The 19,604-nt window shown below is 41.2% G+C and overlaps 1 protein-coding gene across 2 annotated transcripts in view; it reads right to left on the bottom strand.

The window, feature by feature from the left end:
* The window catches only part of SLIT3 (slit guidance ligand 3), a 472,224-nt gene that overhangs the window by 181,865 nt on the left and 270,755 nt on the right, over window positions 1-19,604 (bottom strand). For both annotated transcript variants that reach the window (XM_053956603.1, XM_053956604.1), the window contains exons 7-8: window positions 6,678-6,749; window positions 2,202-2,365 (exon numbers count right to left, since the gene is read on the bottom strand). In XM_053956603.1, coding sequence (XP_053812578.1) covers window positions 2,202-2,365; window positions 6,678-6,749 — 236 coding nt within the window. The remainder of the gene's footprint in view (window positions 1-2,201; window positions 2,366-6,677; window positions 6,750-19,604) is intronic.

The following is a 19,604-nucleotide window of genomic DNA, read 5'->3' as shown; positions in this document are numbered from 1 at the left end:
TCATGTTGTGTTTCTTCTTTACCCAAATTATGAATGTACTCTTTCTCCTCTGAAGCATCCAGCAGCACAAGTTTGAAACTGGAATGCTCTGATGGAGCCCATTTCAAATGAAAGAAAAGCTGAGGGTTTTTTTGCTGCTGTGATATTCCTACTGCCATAAAAACACAAGTGCTTGATATCCTGAACCTAGACTTCAACAGAGCAGTTCACCACTTTGAATTTCAGCTCTTCCCTCCCAGCTCGAGGCTGGTTACAGTAATTCACATCACCTTCTACAAAATTCCATTGCAGAGGAACAGCTTCAGTTCCCTCTTCACCGCCTGTCCTGGTTTGACTTCATGTTCACACATTAACAAATTATGCTGTAAAATCAGGTATAAGAACTGTAATGGGGAGAAGGGAAGATTTATATCCTCTTTAAACTAGCTGTCCATGTAGTTTTTTATCAAACTAGCATGTACTAAGCTGAGTTCTCAGCTAAATCCACCACTAAAATGAGCTCTCCAAATGAACTTCTTTTTCAGTACATTTCATTTCATTTCCCAAATGAGAGTTATAGGATACAGCTGATGGACTGTCTCACTGAAAATTTCTTTCCTTGAATTTTCCTTGATTTTGTATTTTTTACAAAAGCAGGCAGATCTTGAGAGAACGTCTATATCCTCTTGGTCCAACAGGAATCTGTTAAAAACCTTGTCACTTTTGGAAGTCTCAGTCTGCACAGACAACCCCATTTAAATGAGTTCTGTTCACATTTCATTTCTCATTCAGCAATTATTATCTCTTCTCCTGACTTAAACAACTCATTTTCCTCCACTTCACTGTATCATAAATCCAAATAGCTGAACTCATGCTCCATCTGAAACTTCATTTCATGAGAGTAAAAAAAAAAAAAAAAGCTGTGGTTGCCTCTTTGGTAAAATTAGCTTCTGCTAATAGCTTCATTCATTTATCCATTTGTTTTATCCTTCTTCTCCCAGGACTGTTAGATTTCTAAACTTTTTCTTTAGTTAAACTTTTGATGTAACTTATCAGATATTCTGCCTATCATTTCCACTACAGTGTAGAGGCTGCTCAGCACTCTGAAATATCATGTCTCAATGAGCACAATGCACAACTTCATTTTCCACATGCCCATAACACTTCAGCACACCTTTGGGCTGGGCATTAATCAATCATGGTTGAGTGGGGGTCAAACCTTTCTTCTTTCTCTACATGCAACCGTTTCTCTTAGTCACATGTAAGTGGAATGACAGAAAAAAGGCATTCCTAAAACATTTCTGGCAAGAGCAGTTCTACTGTATTTCCATCAGCCAATCCATGTACCCATAGGATAAAGCTTTGGGGCTCACAGGCTGTGAGAGATAAGGAACAAAACAGCACAGGGCTCGCAGTCTATCAAGGTTCAGACTCACATCATCTCCATAACAAGCCCTCTGTGTCACCACTGGGGCTGCAAAACTAACTCCAAACTTATGCCTGGTATCTTTTTTTTTCCATGGCATACACATTGCCATGCTGCTCCTCCACCAGATCCTTCCTTTCAACCCAACTCAGATTGCTTTCTCCACTTTTTGTCTTTTTTTCTTTTGTTCTTTTTCTTTTCATTTTAGAAAAATGTATTTCTATCCCACAAGAACCAAGTGCTGTTCCAGAGGCTTGATGAATAGGCCCAACATACAGACACATGATTTGTGAGTATCATCAGCCCCATTTATCAGCGTGGAAACTTGTACAACAGCAAAGTGCATTGGCTCCCTAAGAATCCCTGTTTCAGTCCCTGGGATAAAATCTGCTCCTCACGTTCTAAAGTCCAATCATTTGTCAACAGACTCAGATTTGCATTTTCTATTTCTTTTCTTTTGTATTCCAGTCAGCTGTAGAGCTCTTCCCTTGAGAAATACCAAATTATCCACATATAATTGATTTCTTATGTTGATATCGTTGGCAATGTTAAAGCAGAAGAAGTAATTTGAGAACTGAAATGTTAACTGGAATCCAATAATTCTCACAAAGCTGAAAAAACCCAACAATTTGATCTCCTCCCATACAGTTTAGCGACAACAAAAACAAACAGGATTGCTGCTGTTTGCATTCAAACGCGACACAGCCATTTTCGACGCTGCTCTGTTTATGGGAACATAAAAATAGAGATAGATAAAGGAGGTATGAGACAGATAAAGGAGGATTGGCAGCATTACCAGAGCAGACAAAGTCCTTCTTCTGCACCTCTGCCACGAGGAAGCCGCGCAGGCCGACGGGCGCCAGGCAGAAGGTGAACTGGCCGATGGTGCGGCGCTGGCGCAGCCAGTCCGACAGCCAGGCCAGGTGGCAGTCACAGTGCAGGAAGTTGGAGTGCAGCCGCCTGCAAAACACACAGCAAACCCACGGTTACTGGGGTTTCCTAAACAAAACCCACAAAGGCAGCCATCAACCGTGAACCTGCCCCGCTCTCTGCTGCCATTTCAGTGGGATCACTCTTAGGTTCTTGTTTACAGATCAGTCAGGGCTTGGCTGTCCTCAATATTACACAAAGGTCAGATAGAAATTTGTGCTATTATTTGTAATGTTTTCAAAAAATTCAGTTCAATGGTGATCCACCTACAGCTGGCCATTCTAGAGACAAAAATATGCAGAATTTAAGATTGCTCCACGTAATCGCTTTGTCTGTGATTTCACATCAGAAAGAACTGCATCAATGTGGTATCTTTGAGTGAATTCAAAGAACGGATTGTCTAAACATGAGGACCAGGCTGAAGAACAGGATGATGAGTGATTCTTCCCTCTTCTCCGTCCTTTGGGGAGAGGTGGAGAGAGAGAACCTCTCCACATTAGCTCCGTGGGTTGGAGCATGGCGCTAATAACACCAAGGTTGTGGGTCTGATCCCTGTATGGGCCATTCACTGAAGACTTGGACTTGATGACTCTTATGGATCCCTTCCAACTCAGAATATTCTGGGAAAAGACAGGCAAAATAAAACTTCAGAGGCTATTGATACCATTTCTGTTCCTGTGTTGCCTGTATAAGTTCATCAATGCTCTTTTTCCTGTAGTAATTTAACAGAAGTATAAAGGATCTAGACAGGAATTATTAGCTCATGAAAGACCCACTCATGGGCAGCACCCTGCCAGGACCATTATCACATCTGCAAAATGATGATGGGTTCAGGGAACAAATCTGGTCATTTAAATAGCTACCAAATTTTAGGTCAAAACCAAAGTCCAGGACATTAATTATTTCATTCCTGTAATGACTCATGCATTTGGAGTGTTGCACCAAATGAAATCATGAACCAGATTAAAAATCCTGTCAGAAATGGTTAGACAAAACATTATTCACTAATATTACAGGCACACAATTGGTGTGCACCAGATTTAGCCTCGTCCATGCTCCAAAGAAATGAAATGTCTGTCTGTGAGCTGTCCTTACAGCACAGCAGCAGCTCAGCTCAGCAGTGGCGCCCAGGCTGACAGTCCCCAGATTTGTATGTCTGGGGTGGACAGCCACAATAAAGGAAAAGAAAAAAAAACCCACAAATCTGGAACTGAGAGTTTATCCTGTAGAGATGGAAAGCACTAATCTCCTGGGAGTACTGTAAAATGTAATTGTTCTACAAGGATGGCTAGAAGATCTTGAGTTTAGCGATAGTGAAGCTCTTTAATTGAAGCTGCAGCAAGTTAGATTTCTAGCAAAATGTTAGGCTATTATGAACCATTAATCTGCCTTTTTTGTTGAAAAACAAATAAATACATAAATATCATCTAGCCAGAAATCATCCTAAGTAAGAATTTATTGTAACTTAAGAGAGTCAGTGTTTTATTTAAGTCCTCAGAGTCTCATCCTTCCCACCACGGCAATCAACAATGATACTCAGGATCACCTTCCTTCTGGAACTGAGCTCATCCCATGCCATTCCCTGCACCCCCTGCATGCAGACATGAGTGAGAAAAGCACTATTTCACAAAAAGGGTTAGGGTTAGGCAGTTCTCCAGGTCTGTGAGCTGTTTTTTTCCCCTCACTAAATTGATTTATCTGGGTTTGGGGGTTCCTGTTTCAGTAGTGCAAACCACCAGCTCTCTGCCTCAGCAGAGCCCTCCTTGTCTTTTGGCATAGCTACTCTAATTGGAAAGGAGATAGTTTACAAACCCTGTCTTAACAAAGCAGCCTATCAGAATATATTTTTGATAATCATATTAATAAATACAGCCTCAAGAAGACTTTTCACAGTACTTCAAAAGCATTATAAACCAATTCCCTGTTAACACAAAAAACACTGAAGTGCGTTCACACATTTTCAGTTTACCCTTAAATAAAAAAAGGAAAAGAAGTAACGTAATTACCTGTCTCAGCAGTAATTCACAGATGCAGAGACAACAGGACACTTACCATTAAGCAAATAGGTAGAGGGAACATGCTTTATCATAAATAAAGCTGTTTCAAGCAAAGGAAAGCAGATCAATAAAAACTAATTCCTGTCACTTCCAATCAAGGCTAAAAATCGATGAAACTTAGGAACAGAAAAAACAGCTAACTAAAAAATCTTAGCACAGAAGAGCTGATTTCAGTAAAGAATTCTTCAAATGCTTCAAAACTTCCTGGCATTTTATCCTTTTTCTTCTTTCCCCTGAGTGCTCATGTTGAAGGTTAATATGCTTTTTATATTTTCTTCTCTGTTCTACAATAGGCAGATTGTTTTGAGAGCCATGAAGAAAAGCTGTTTATTCACAGAACCATCAGAGCACACAGAGCTGCAGCAGTAGCATCCCTAAATATCCTGCTAATGGATCTCACCAGAGTGTAAAAGAGACACAAAGGAAAACACTGTCCACACTGCACTGGGCCTCAGCTGATTGGAAAAAGGGTTTATCCCTACTTAAGGAACATTCAGACCAAGGATTTCCTACAAAAAAACTTCCAAAAAAAAAGCACATCTAAATGTCAGGCTATTTGAGAAGGTGGACAGACATGATAATTTTTTAAGGAAACAGTGAACTCACCAAACTGTGAGGAACGTCATTCATGATCCATTTCCAACAAGAAACTTGAGAGAATATTAACATCTTCCCACAGAGAGTATCTTTATGCAAATTCCTACATTCACCTGCTAGGGGTGCTGTGTATTATTTGGCAGTCTTTGGAGACTGAAACCTGTCATTTGATATTGATGAAACTGACTTTACAGAACATCAGGTGAATGAATACAAATGCAAGTTTGCTAAAGTTGCCCTTTTATCCCTAGACCCAAAATTAAATTTCCAGCAAATCCTTTTAGAGTGTGGCAGCATTCATGTTCTATAAAATGTGTCTCTCAGAATTCAATAGAAAAGCTTCCCTTTATAAATCCTATTTATGAGTTCTTCCTTTTTTTTTTTTTTTTTTTTTTTTTCCCTAATTACAGCAGAGGGGGATTAGTCAGTGTAAGTCTCCAGGGAGTTATATACAAAGGCATCTCTGAAATTAAACTAAAGGGAAGATGGCAAAAGACACTGAAGGCACTGAGCTCTGCTAACAGATGAGACTGGCTAATCTGGAAAAGCCAGGCAAATTTTCTGAATAAGAAAAGGCAAAACTCCAGGAACCTTAGCTCTACACCTTTATCTTCTTTAGCCGTTCTCTTCTAAAAGACAAACATCTCATTTCCATTTAATTACTTACATTAAGGTCTAATAATGTCATCATTTGATGAAGAATGCAAATTTAAGTCAGAGGTTATCTTACAGAGATTGACATAAGAACCATTTTTCTTCACTTCTGTTAATTTATTTAATATGATTTTACACATGCATGCATAGCATCCCTGAAGTATTTTTCCAGTGGCACAAAAAAATTTCAGGCTAGCTACTATTTCCCTTTCTTTGCCTTTAGAATTAAATACATCTTGGATGAGTTTGAGAATCTGGAGGAAAAACAGGAGTGCTTTGTTTAGACATGACTTTTCCTGAAGCTTTGTATTCCCTAAAGGAATTTAAAGAAATAATTTACTTAAGGAAATGGTTTTGGTAGGCTATGGCTAAATTATACAAATGCTTAGTCTAATTTCACAGTCTTTGTATTTTGATCTACTAAAGAGCAGAGCTTTTCCAGTGCAAATGGCATGCAGCTCAAAAACAAATGGATTTGATATAAGAGAAGCTTTTATAAAAAAAAAATCCATCAGAATAAGTGACATTTTGTTTCAGAAAGTATCTGGAAAGATGCTTTTTTCATCTTTTTTAAAAATGCCTTGTTTCAGAAATTAGTATTCTGAATTTGAAAAGAATAAATGGGATTTAAACACAGGATATTAACAAGATTCAATAATTTGATCCATCTGAGCAGTTTTTACGATTTTGCTGATGCTCCAGCTTGAAACACATTTCACATTATGGATTTTCCCATGGGAAAAAAAAAAAGAGAAGCCAATTTATTTTCTGGGTAAATTCAAAATCTTGAATTTACCCAGAAAAAAACTGACTGTTACTTAATGCTGGGCAAATCCAGAACAGTGGCTCTCAGGGCTCTGTGGGCACCAGCCCCCTTCACAACCCTGAGCTCCCCAGGGCTCCCCAGCCCTGCAGCCACCCAGGCTCCTGAGGCAGCCTGAGGGACTGAAATGAGATTATCACAGATGACAAAGAGCCAAAAAGTTGGCTTACAGCATCAGGATTGCATTATAAAATGAGAAAACCCTACTCACAGAGTCCTGATCTTTGGCATGTGATTGAAGCTGGTGACAGGAATGCGGGTGATGTTGTTGTTGTTGAGGGTACTGTTAGGAGAGAAAAAAAAAGAGAGAATAATTGGTTGATCAATTATTTGCACCTCTTCACCAACACACCATTTACAAAAACAACCTGTTAAAATTCTTGGCAAGCAGCAAGGCACACTCCCAGATAGCTGTGACAATTTGTGACATGCCATGAAAGATTCTACTCAGGGAAAGCAACCAACAGCAGCATCAGGATGGCTGGAGGTCACTGTTTGCCACGTCTGGGGAACGAGGGGTACAGAAAATGAGTTTTTATCAACTACTGGAACAGATCCCGACCTGTCTGTTCAACTGCCACTTCGTTTGAAAACCTGGTGCAGCCTGAGTGGGGGGACATCAGACTTGGGCACAGCATTTAAAGGCAATTTGAAGGATTTTGAAGTACTATGACCAAAAGAGAGCTGTTGGCTCTCCCAGGCTTGTTAGCACAGCCCGCTGCCACGGACAGACAGCTCCCATTGCTCCTCAGAAGCACACGGATGGATGGGCTCCCTCTCCTCCCCTTCCTCAGGGAAAAATATATGGGGAGTGGAGCAGCCTGCAATAAAGCATGTCCTGACCCAGGCATGGAAGGATTGCTGCTGCTCTGTCAAAGCAGAGCCTACAGAGAAAATCTGGGCTGCTGGAGGGACCCCCTTAGAGCTTCTCAGGAAGAATGAACTGAGATTACCATCAGCTGTGTGTGCTGCTCCCATTTGTGTAGCTCCTAATTATATCAATGACTCTCCAGCAAATTAGAAGCTATAAAGTTTATCAAGATAGCACAGGAAATGGAAAGCACTTCAACAGGGCCTAATTGCCATGCTGCAAGAGCACCAAATCTGCAAATAGAATAGCCCAGCTTGTCATGAGAGAGGCCAGGGCTGGTGTCACTCAGTGTCCCAGCGTGGCCAGACCTGCCCCTGCCTGTTTAAACATGCAGTGTCCACAGCAGCAGGGCAGGGAGCAACCTCTGCTTTCTACAAGGGGCACAGGATTCCACAGGGTCACTTTGGCAGAAGACAGTGCTTTTGTGTGTTGATGTATGTGCAGAAGAATACATAAATACATACCTGCTGAAGCAGGAACAGCACCTACCTCATCCTTCCCTGAACTACTTAGCTATTGCAATGTCATGTATATAGGACATTTAATCAAAAGCTCTAGAACAGTCTTCCAGGAGTTAACTCTCTTTCTTGGTCATCTGCTAATTCAAAAACCATTTTTACAATTTCTGCCTAGAAATCCCTTGGCAGAGCCATCATCTAAAACATCAGCAGATTACAGCTAATTAGATTTTACCCTATTAAGACTGGGTTTTGGGTACACAGGAAGACACACAGAGACACATTGGCAAAGCCAGGAGGTAGCAGGGTAATGTGGCTCTGCACAGGCACACTCAGGAGCAGGGTGGGAGCAGCTCTGACACTTGCAGCTTGTTTTGGTGCTGCTGCTGTGCTGCATCCTGGCAGGACAGCACCCAAGTAGTCTCTCAGCAGGATCAGAGCTGGTATTCCAGCACAGTGCTGCACCAGATGGATGCACTGGCAGTCTGGAGCCAGCTTGGGGGCTGACATACCCATGACAGCAAACTGCACCAACAGAGCAAAATTACCCTTCCTTTCCAAATCTGTGAGCAGAGAGAGTAATGTCAGTAAAAGCAGAGTTTTGAAAATCTGGAATCTGCATGTGAGATCTGCTGCCAGAGATCTGTATCAGTCAAGTCACACACATTCACACACCAGGCTGATAAGAGCTGTCAGTCTTAGCACATGATAACTTATAGTATAACACGTAGTATTCATTCCAGATCCTCTGGAAAACTTAAAGATATTAAAAATTGGACAAGGAACACACAGCCAAGTATTGGGTGTACAAACCACTGGTTTGTGGATTCAGGTTCTCAATAGGCAAGGACTCAAAGGCAGCCTACTAAAAATGTGAAGGGCAAGATGAAGCTGTCAGCTTCAGCAGGAGAGCTGGAAGTCAGCTCTTGGAGCTGCCAGCCCCTCTGCCAGCTGTGCCTCCCAGCCTGCAGGGCTCTGCTGTGCTGTGGCTGCAGGGCTGGCACCCTGAGCACCAGGGTTAGGGCTGCAAGCTCTGCCTCAGTCCCTGCCAAGGTCACAGCGACAATTCACGTCCCACTGGGGCAGACTGTAGGGTGCAAAATGAACCTCTCTGTCCCACAATGCTAGTGCTCCATTACCTTATTTACCCACTGATGTAACCAAAGTCTTTTGTGGCCAATGAGCCAAAAACAAGCCTGAACAACAATTTCAGAAAGGGAACAAACCCACTGAGAGTGCATGAATATATACATTAACACACCCACCCTTCAGTATCTGTATGTGTTTGCTCTTTACATGTTGGGAAGTTCAAACAGGGCTCAGAAATGGAATTTATAATTGCATCACCATTTTTTTTCCTGTAAACATAAAAATATAATTCTGAGGCAACCCTCTGCCTTGGTTGCCTATTACTTTAAAATGAGTTATGCACTGGGATGGAAGATTTTACGTATGCAGTGATAAATAAAAGCCACATGTGAAGTCAGCTCACAAACATTAAATCACAGACGTAGCTGATGTCTAAATCAGTCACATATGGCACTACAGGAGTCAATGGGGGCCATAGGAATTCAAGAGAGATTTTTCTATTGATTTCTAGAGGATGTGGATTGGATTAAGTAGAGCAGGCTGTGACAGTGAGCTTCCTTCTGCACTGAGGGCAGAGAACCCCTCCCTGTCCCCCAGAGCAAGTCATCTGCATGCAGAAAGGTCACCCGTTACTGACTTGATAATTCAAAAATATTTTACAAGTTCTTAAAATATTTCTATTTAAGAGACTAAGTGTTATTCCAATCACACAGCATTTCTGCTCACAAGATACCAAATGAGAGTGGCTCAGGTTTTGCAAATGTTTGCAAATACTTGCTTATTTTCAAATAAGCAAAGGTTCCCCATAGTTCATTGACAAATATATAACCCTCCTTCTAAGAATCCTAAATCAGTACTGAATTAATATTCCCTTTAAACACAAATTTCAGGGATAACTCTAGCAGACAGCTACTGCACAGATAAATTAGTAGAATACTATTTCATTGATATTTAAATGTTAACCATAATGAAGGCAATAAAACATCTATGATAACAGCAATTATTGCAGAACAGAGGAGGCCAAACACTGCAAAGGGCACTAATTGCCAGTGAACTGTCTGCACTACAGCCCAGCTGGAGCTGCAGGAATTTAACCCTGCTGCTCTGGCTGCACAGCACTCAGCTCCCAGGCAGTGGGGACTCTGCAATGGGAACGTGTTCAGGTAGAGATGTGCTCTAGAGACATCCTGCAAAGCTTTCCATCATTCACATGATTCCTTCCCAGCAATGATTTTTAAGAGATGTGTCCTGGCAGGGTTGAACACACAATACAGCAGCATTTTTAGTACATGAAGGGAAAAAATAAATGACGCTCCAGTTGTCTGCTGGCTGCTCCAAGGTCCTGGCCTCAGACTGATTCACCCAAAATTCAAATCCATAGAAAGAGATTCATAAATACCAGGAAGCTGTGAGAAATAGGAATTCCAGAATCTTCTGACTCCTCCAGCATCATATGGGGACACGTATTCTGCTGAGTGGTCCTCAGCCTCTAAACCTCCCACCTCTTCCAGACCCCAACACATCCCTTGAAAAAGCACTGTCCTCTCATTTAGAAGTCCTCTCCCTGTAAACTATTCACACCCAAAGTGCTGACTCAGGAAACTGGGGTTATGGACAATATTATTTATGCCAGCCAACTCCCCACCTTGGGCTGTGATCCTTGTCACATCTTGCAGGGTAAGCAGAAGCAGACTGCAGCAGCCCTAAGGATCCTCCAAGGACTACTTGGAAGATGCATAACGTGAGATCAGCAGTCCCTGAGGTGGCACATCCTCCACCACTGTGAACTGCCAGAGTCCCACTGACTCCAATTTACAGCCCCAGAGGAGCTGCTCTCCTAACTCACCGCTACAGGCACACGTGGAGCTGCCTTCCTCCTTCTGAAAAATAAAGCTGATTTATAGCCCCTACTAATCAGAATTTTCCTTAAGGAAAGAGTGCTCAGTCTGCAATCCTGTCATGATTTGAAAACAATTACTTATCTCCTTCCTCAAACTTCTGGTGCAAATTTAATTCCATGCAGTTGCATTTTTGTTCTCTTCTGACTTGCTCCAAATTCATGAACACCACTGCAGTTCCCTGACACAGAGCTGGTAATTCCAGCCTGTAAATACATTAAAACCACTAGCCTGCAGAAACGACTGTCATGTCTGTGGTTTTTTCAATAATTATGCATTATCCTTTACACCTTTCTCCACCTTGCATAGGACTGATTAGAAACAGAAAAAAACAATATTCCTAATTCTAGAAGAAATCACAAAACTTTTATGGCGGAAGCCTTGAGAAAAAAAGGAAACTACCTAAATTTTGAATCCTGCTAATAGTACAAGTATTTTATTTTGAAAACTCAGAAACTCTAAGCACCCTTTCAGGTCCCTTGGACAAATGCAGAGAGCAGAAATCCCAGACTGTCAGGTCAATATTCAATCTCAATTCTGTATATCACAGATAACACAAAGATTTTGTTTCCCTTACTTTGAATTCAATTAATATATTTAAGAGCATATAATAAACATCAGAATGCCTGTCAACTTTTTCATCTGGAATCATACTTTCATGACAACATATCCACATGATCTAATCTGATTTAGTACCAAAAGGATCTCTTTTGACAGAAAATGTTACACAACACAACAGAAATATCTGAAACATTAACTATTAAAAAATGACTGTTTTCCAGCCACACTTCAAGTGGGAAAATGCATAGGAGGGTTGTTTTTTTTTGTTTAACACACAACACTGATGACAATACCACCTGCTACATCCCAGCTTAAAAAAAAATCCGGTATCCTAGTTGATCATTGACAAAAGGAAAAAAAAACTATGCAGATGTCCATTTTTCTAAGCACAAGGCATTTTCATAATATGCATCAGTACAGTGCAATAGCCACAGTGATGCTTCCTTCTTGTTCCAGCCTGAATAGATTCAAGTGAAAGGGGCAGGGGAGAACCTGTTGGATGCTGAAGGTGCCCTTTGCCACTTGGCAGTAACAGGGACTGGTTTCCTTCCCATTGCTCATCTGCAGCTGATTAGCAAAACTGCAAATCAAACTGAGACATTTTAATTCAAACTTAATTCAAATTGAGCACTTTTCCCCAAGTCTTAATAAGCATCTCCCATAGTTACTAGAGGCCTGCTCTGCTGGCCATTCAGGTTTTTGATCCACACCAGGCTGCTTTTGTGTCACATTTGGATGACCATGAGACACCATAACATTTGCAAAATTCTCAGTTAGAAAGAAATATTCAGACTCACTTACTGATAGGTAAATGGAGGAAGAGATCTGCAAAGGCACCATCTCCTGTACTAGATTATTGCTGGGTTTGAATGCATTTTATGTTTGAGCAGTGCAGATTTTTGATAGGTTTCTAACAAACAGGATTTGATATCAGGAATCCTACAAACTCCAACCCTTCTTTGGCAGCACAGGCTTCCATGTGTCTGTGGGCTTCACTCTAAGTTAAACAACGATGTTCAGTTCCTTTTGCCACTCAAAACTCTCTCAACATGTTGTGAAAAGGTGGTGCTGGGTTACCTCCCTCTGTGATAAAAGTGGGTTTTGAAAGTGAGACACTGAAATGGAGCAGCAAAGCCAAGGGGAGCAGGCTGGTGGGGCTGAGCTGTGCCAGACCCTGCAGCTCTGGGAGCACTAACAACCAACATTTCCTTCTGTCTCCTCCAATTACCCCCCTGCTCTGTCACAGGGTGCTCCTGGCTGGGTGTGTAATCCCCGTGTTGTGTGTCCATAACACCATGTAATTGGGCCTAATGCAAGATTATTATCCATGTGCATGCAAAGGATAGCTACAAATGGTGTGCCTGCAGCTGGGAACGTTCCCAGGAGTAAATTACTGTCATACTCCCAGATTACTGCCATGGCTCCCAGCTCCTATCCCCAGTGCAACTATACATCCACTAAATGAGACCAGGAAATTCATTCAGACTTAACCAAGGCATCTCCAAGCATAATTAAGCCTCTCGTGCTTTTTGATAATGTTACATCTACTTAGAAGTGGGTGAAGTGAGGCAAAAAAAAAGCTGAACAGCTCTGCCTAAGTTGCCAGTGGAGCTCAGAAGACAACACTACTCTGTGCTTGGCAGTGCCAGAAACATGACTTATCCAAGACCTCAAAGCTTTGGGGGGCATCTGTGTCTGTAGTGTTGGTAAATAAAAGTGAAGGAATCTTTTTTTCCTTCCAGTGTACATGTGGAGTGAAACCGTTAAGCCTGTGCAAGATTAGACATCACCATCAGTATTTATGCACATAAAAGGAGGACCTCAGGATCTGTCTGAAACACAGAGATGAAACATGAATTTGGGAGCTGACCAGCAGTATAATTTAGCACTAACAGTGCCATTACCTTAGACCTCTGTGTTTCACATCGCTTACTTTTAAACTTCCATTCAACTACATAAAACAACTTTGCCCCTGCAAAGGAAAAGGACATCCTATGTTCCTTGTATTCATACAGGGGTTAAGCAAAGCAGTAACAGGTTTAAATTTCAGAAAGAGGGATTTTCATTAGGTATAGAGAAAATGTTTCTTACAATAAGAACAGGAAAAATACAGAAAAGAACTGTTACAGAGTGTGCAGCCATCAGGAGGGAAGCCTGTAATAAAATACTAAATTAATCCCTGTCAGGAATGGCATTGGATGAGCCTGCCCCAGGGAGGGACAGTGGATGACAACTTCTGACCCCCTCCAGCCCTCATATAGCACCCAATAAAACTAACAGCAACAATTCCAAAAAGTGAATCTAAATCTATATTTAGTAATAAACGCAAGACTTGAGTTTCATACACTGCCATAATTAATGTTTGTAATTAACTTTCAGATTGCAGGGCAAAAGGAGCTATATTTCCAATAGCTGTAAAGCTGTATTTTTCACACAGGTCAGGAGGAATTTGCATTGAATTAAATATTTACTGTTTCTTCTGGCCTCTGATGAAAAAGCAAAGTGGCTTTAGCACTCCATCCTTCAGCACTGAGTACAGTCACCCTCGACTTTCAAGGCGTCCAAGGTTTGCTTGTTTGGCAATGCCCAAAACTCAGCTGCATCTCCTCTGAGTTGTGGTGAGCCCCGAGTGCCTCTTGTACTCAATTCCTTGATCTCACCACAGACTGTTTAAGTTAAAGCCCACAACTACCATGTGGGCAGATAATGAAAGCAACTGATGCTGCACTGATTAATCCTTTACTCGGCACTGTTAGGAAACATAATGATCTCACAAGGGGCCTTATTCACTGACATGGAGCAGCAGAGCTCTGAGCTGACACCTCAAATTAGCAGCACAAGCAATAACAGCTGGGGGTTTGTCTCAATATTTGTACCCAACTCTAAAATGAGTTGGCACCAGGAAAGTGCTATTTTTAAACACAACGTTAGCCCAGGCAAATAATGGTCTAAATAGTCTCCAGGTGACACGAAGAAGCCACTGAAATAAAAATAACTGGTTGCCAATTTGTGGTTTCTGTTCCAGTATTAATCTTTTGACAATGTGTTCACAAATGTTCTCATCACAGCAACGTGAGTCACACTGCTGTGAGAGGCTCCAGCATCGTTAACTTGGGAAGCTGACATCAGAAATGTGGATATCTCAAGGATACAGAGCAAAGAAAATCTTTGTTTTAGAAATGTATGGAAAAAATAAAGTAAATAAGCTTAGCATAGAATTATGCACAAAATTGCCAACAGTGTTTACTGCTACAATTGCCTGGTTCTTCCCGTTCTGTGGCTAATTTTAATTTGCATATAACTGTCAGATTTTAACTATGTAAGTTTATTATAAAGGCCAGATGTTTAAGGCAGATTTTTTTTTTCCCCTTGAAGGAGTGAGATTCCTTTTGAAAACATCAGGCTTTAGGGAAATTGAGTTATTATAATAACAGATTATTTGTTTAAAATGCCTGTTTCGTCACCTGGCAAGAACTAGGATACTCACACTTGCCCACAGTGATAACTTTAGGACATATTAACTTAAGTCCTGTAATTACTGCATTAATTCTCCCTGGAGTCTGGCTGTGCCTTGGCTGGAGTCTCTGGGATGGGCAAGCTCAGGAGCTGAGGTTAAGACCACGGGAGAGGGGAAAAAGAAGACTTGCAGCAAGAAAATGTTGGGCAAGTTATCCAGCTAAAGAGATTGGGACTGGGAATCAGTGGAAATGGGCAAGAGACCAGAAATATCAAACATGAGCAAAATTAAGGATTTTGGTATTGTATGGCCAAACCTTTCTGGTGCTACCTTTAGCCATGAATTTATGTTAGATATGCACGTACATATCATTATGCCTGAATTTACTTACTTACACCAACACCCAAATAAATAAAATATTCCAGAACAAGATAAAGCAGAGAACAGGATAAGATAAAATAAAGCATAATAAAGTTTATACAGAGAAAGTAGGTACAAATTTAATTGTGTACTTTGTTAGATGTTAAATCAAGAATGTCATTCATGTGGTCCTACATGAAATGTCTTATTGCTTCCCCTAGAGAAGTTGCTCTTTCTGTGCACTGAAAGACATTGCTATTTTCCCACACAATCAAATCACCTCTATCAGCTGTACAAAATACATGTACCAGTTGCACCTCCCAATTCTTTCTAACATCTATGCCTAGTGAGAGTTGAAAAAGCTTTTTAGAGAAGTTTCAATCAGCTTTTCAATCTTTTACATGGCACTTTAATTCTAGGCAGAAAATACAAATTCCATTCAGCCTGAATTAAAGCATAAAAAAATGGTGCAAAGGCAAGAGAATGCAGGCTGAAATTATTCTGCCACTGCTTTATTTTTGAATGAAGGGTTCTCCAATGTGTTTTTCTTCTAAACTCAAAAATTGCAAATGAAACATTGGCTTTCCTTTTTATTTTTGAATCAAAAAATTTTCTCAGGTCTTTGCCCAAAGGCTACACAATTTTCAGTACACTGTATTGGGAATGCCTGCTGTAGCTCTAAGTCCCAATTACATCCACAATTTTGATTTGGACTAGAAGAAATAAAAGTATTTATGTGAACACTGAGGAAATCTTTTACATCATGAGGGTGGTTTTGATGCTTCTCTATGGTACCAAATTTCAGGGCTGATATTGTTGCCTAAAACCACTGGGAACGACTCCAGTTGTCATAACACCCAGACCAATGTCTGCTGAAGTCAGAGCAAATCCCACTGCTGATTTCAGCAGAGAGTGAATCTAGTCCCTGCAATCCATTTATTTAGGCACAGATTTTTGCAGGAACCACAGAAATAAAAAATATAATTGCATTCCATTTAAATGCCCCCAAATTTTGGTTTGTAGATTCATTTGAAAACCTCTTGTTCAATGAATTAATACAATAAACTTACAATAAAATTATTTCACTTTAATATAAATTAATTGTTAACTAGAGTTGGTTTTGGTGTTTTTTTTTAAGGTTATACAGAGAACTCTCATACCAAACATGGCTCTTGGTGTCCCCCAGCTGCATGCATGTCAGGGATTGTGGTTTATGGATTCTGTGCTGCTCCTGACAGAATCAATGGAAACAGGACTGGGTTCTCAACAGATACAGAGGTCTGAGAGCCTACCAGAATGAATTTATGGAAAAGATAAAAAAGAATCAACAACATGAAGTCAAATTATACAAACCTTGTATTTGTTGCATCAGCTCCTCAGCAAAATAAAACAGTTTCTCAGGTCCCTACCTAAAGAGTTATTTCAGGTTAGTCCTTTCTGAAGCTGAAACAGCTTTATGAACACAATCCAATTCAAACTAACACAGCTCGACTCCAAAATTTGAAAGGACTTTGATCATTTGTTCAGCCTGATGGCTTTTAATGATGGAGATTTCCAAGGTAAAAGGTTTCAGCATTCAGTCAGCTGAGTGTTACTATGTCTTTACAGGACTTCACCAAAAGACATTCTAAAGAAATTGATTAACAGTGGATCAGAAAGGAACGGTATCATTCTTCAAAGCCGTGTTTTAATTTGTCCTTTCCTGAGTACACCGCAGCCATAATGCTACAGCTTTATGGTAAAAAAATTCTATTCTACTCTCTATTCTTACAGCCTTCCCCCAACAATGAACACAGCCCTCCATACTCCTCCTCCGAGTAACACACCATCACAGAAAAGCCATTCTGAGTGGCAGACAGAAATCAGTTGCCTTTTCTGAGGTAAGGAAAGTGACAAAAATGGGCTTTGCATCCACTGTTGGTGCTCTGTGGCCGTGTTCAGTCTCCTTGGGATGGTCACTGTGCCAGCCCATAGCCACCTCAATGCCGCAATGCGGCAGCGCCTGCGGGACTGCGGGAGCCTGCGGGGCCCGCGCTGCCCGCTGGGAACAAAGAGGGACGAGCCACCAACCCCAGAATGACATGGCACTGCTGGCAGTTTAGCCAAGTGTCAGTGCAAAAGGTTCTACCAACACTTTGTAAGAGGAGGCGATGGGAAAGCACAGAGAGGGGGTGGCCAGAATCCCTGGGTGCAATTTTATCCCAACAGCAGAACCAGTAGGTCCTGCAGGCAAAATAATGCCCCTTATTGCTCTGGCCAGATCTCACTGATCGCAGTGCCTCAGCTGCCCTTCAGCTTCCAAGGCCATTGGCATTCCCACTGGGAGAGAGCAGCAGGAAGAGATCTTCCATAGCTCCAGCGAGAGGACAATGGCCATGGTGCGGCACAGAACCGCACAGGCAGTTCCTGGCTATGGACAGCAGAGGAGAGAAAACAAGAAAATCTTTTAAAGAGAGAACACTTCCCCTTATCTGCCAAAATTGCCTCCCCAAAGTGCAAGAGACTGAGAAGGTATTTGTGGAATAATTTGATATTCTAACAGTATGTCATGCCCCTATCTACAATTCATCCATGCTGGAAATTAAAGCTAAAATACAGGCTAGTATAAACCCACATGAATGAAATAGGGAATGTATGATACACACATTCTGTGAATTTAAACTTGCATGTTTGGGCAGTTGTTAAGGAAAAGTTACATTTATAGAGGAAAGAAACGCTTTGAAAAAACAAAGACTACACATAGTTTCTAGACAAGGACAATTACGTTTCTTGGTAAAGCTGGAAAGGGATCTGCTTTCCATCAGGATTTTATTTTAAAAAGGCATTAGTGCTTGTATCACACAAGAAAAAGGTCAATATGTTTAAAAATGTCTATCTTTCCAATTTTTACGTTTCTCCCAAACTCCACCTACCCTTGAGAAGCAGCAATACCTGCTTACATTCATGCAATACGGGTAAGAAACCACAATAACCTGAATAGCAAATACTCACAGCGTTTCATTTGCCTCCAGTCCACAGAGAAAAAGCACAAAATAAAACATACACAGAAAAAATTCGACGCACCCATGATTTGTTCAGGAATATTCTACAACCGCGAGCTGTAGCTAAATTAAAAGGAGTCTATTCTTCTCCACACATAACTGTTTCTCTGCATGCACCCAAAATAAAATATACCTGCCATTGTGGAGCGTCTGTCCTACCCGTTTCGGCTGGAGTGCCTCACCTGGCTGCTAACGCCCTTCCCATGGATGGGAAGACGGGATGTCTCACAGACGGGATGGACCCAACCCTTTTAAGACACCACTGGAATTGCCCAAGGAGCCAGTAGGAAGCGTGGGTGCTGCAGCGTGGGCTCCCCCTCCCCAGAGCCCGCCCAGCCCGCAACCGCCTCCTGCACCAACGGGGGCTTCTGGCGGCCTCCAAAGCGCCGTCGCAGAGATGCTGCATTGCGGCAATTTATCGATCGCAGCGGCCACGTCCCGCGCTGGGAGCCATGAACCAGGGATGTGCCCCACAATCCCTTCTCCAGCAAAGCCCTGCTGCTGTCAGACACAACCCAAGGTTCCAGTGGCGAACAGAGACCTTGCCCAGTCCGTGCTGCTTCACCCTCCAGCACAGCCATCAGCCTGGCTTGCACTGTGTTCTCTTCTCTTTACCTTCAAATAAAGCCCACTCCAAGTGACAGTCTGGTGCTTGCACACCGAGAAGCCTCACCCCACCCAGCACTGGAGAAGACAATTTTAAACAGTTAATGGCACAACTGAACGTCGTTTCCATCAATGGCTTTATGTAGCCATTGATGCTGTTTCAACTGACCCAGCTATTCTCTCTAAAACACTTGAACAACATGGTACATTATAACAAAGACTACTGGATGGCCTTACAGCATTTTTAGATTTGCTTCTAAGGATGTGCAGATGTCCCAAGCATGGCCATCCATCGCTCGTAAAGACTAAAACCAATGCATTCAAATTATTCACCCCAAAATAGAAACACAATGTATGTTTTCTAAACGTAAAGAGATGTAATGCTGCTTCAAAAATATTGAACCAGTTAGCAAGAAATTGCTTCATTTATGATAACTTAATTAACATAGAAATAGTGATTATTTATCTTCAAATGACTTTGACATTATTTTATACTTCTGTCCTAAAAGCAGCTCTTAAATTTTCTTTATTCCTAAGCCCGGGAGTAGATAAGCTACATAAATAAAATCTAATTTATATTAATCTTATTTCTACATTTTAAGTTTTAAAAATTATTTTCTTGATTTAACCTTAATTTTAAAATACTCTCATCATAACATATACACACATATATACCTACATTATACGCATAACCTTTTGAACAGTGAGAAAAAAGACACTATTTGATCTTTAGATCAGAAGCAGGTTTTACCAATGTGTTTTTTTCAGGTACAGATATAGTGATCTACTTCACTTCC

The sequence above is a fragment of the Vidua chalybeata genome, chromosome 15 (assembly GCF_026979565.1).
Source record: "Vidua chalybeata isolate OUT-0048 chromosome 15, bVidCha1 merged haplotype, whole genome shotgun sequence".
In the NCBI taxonomy this organism is placed as follows: domain Eukaryota; kingdom Metazoa; phylum Chordata; class Aves; order Passeriformes; family Viduidae; genus Vidua; species Vidua chalybeata.
This window is presented reverse-complemented; position numbering and strand designations above follow the sequence as displayed.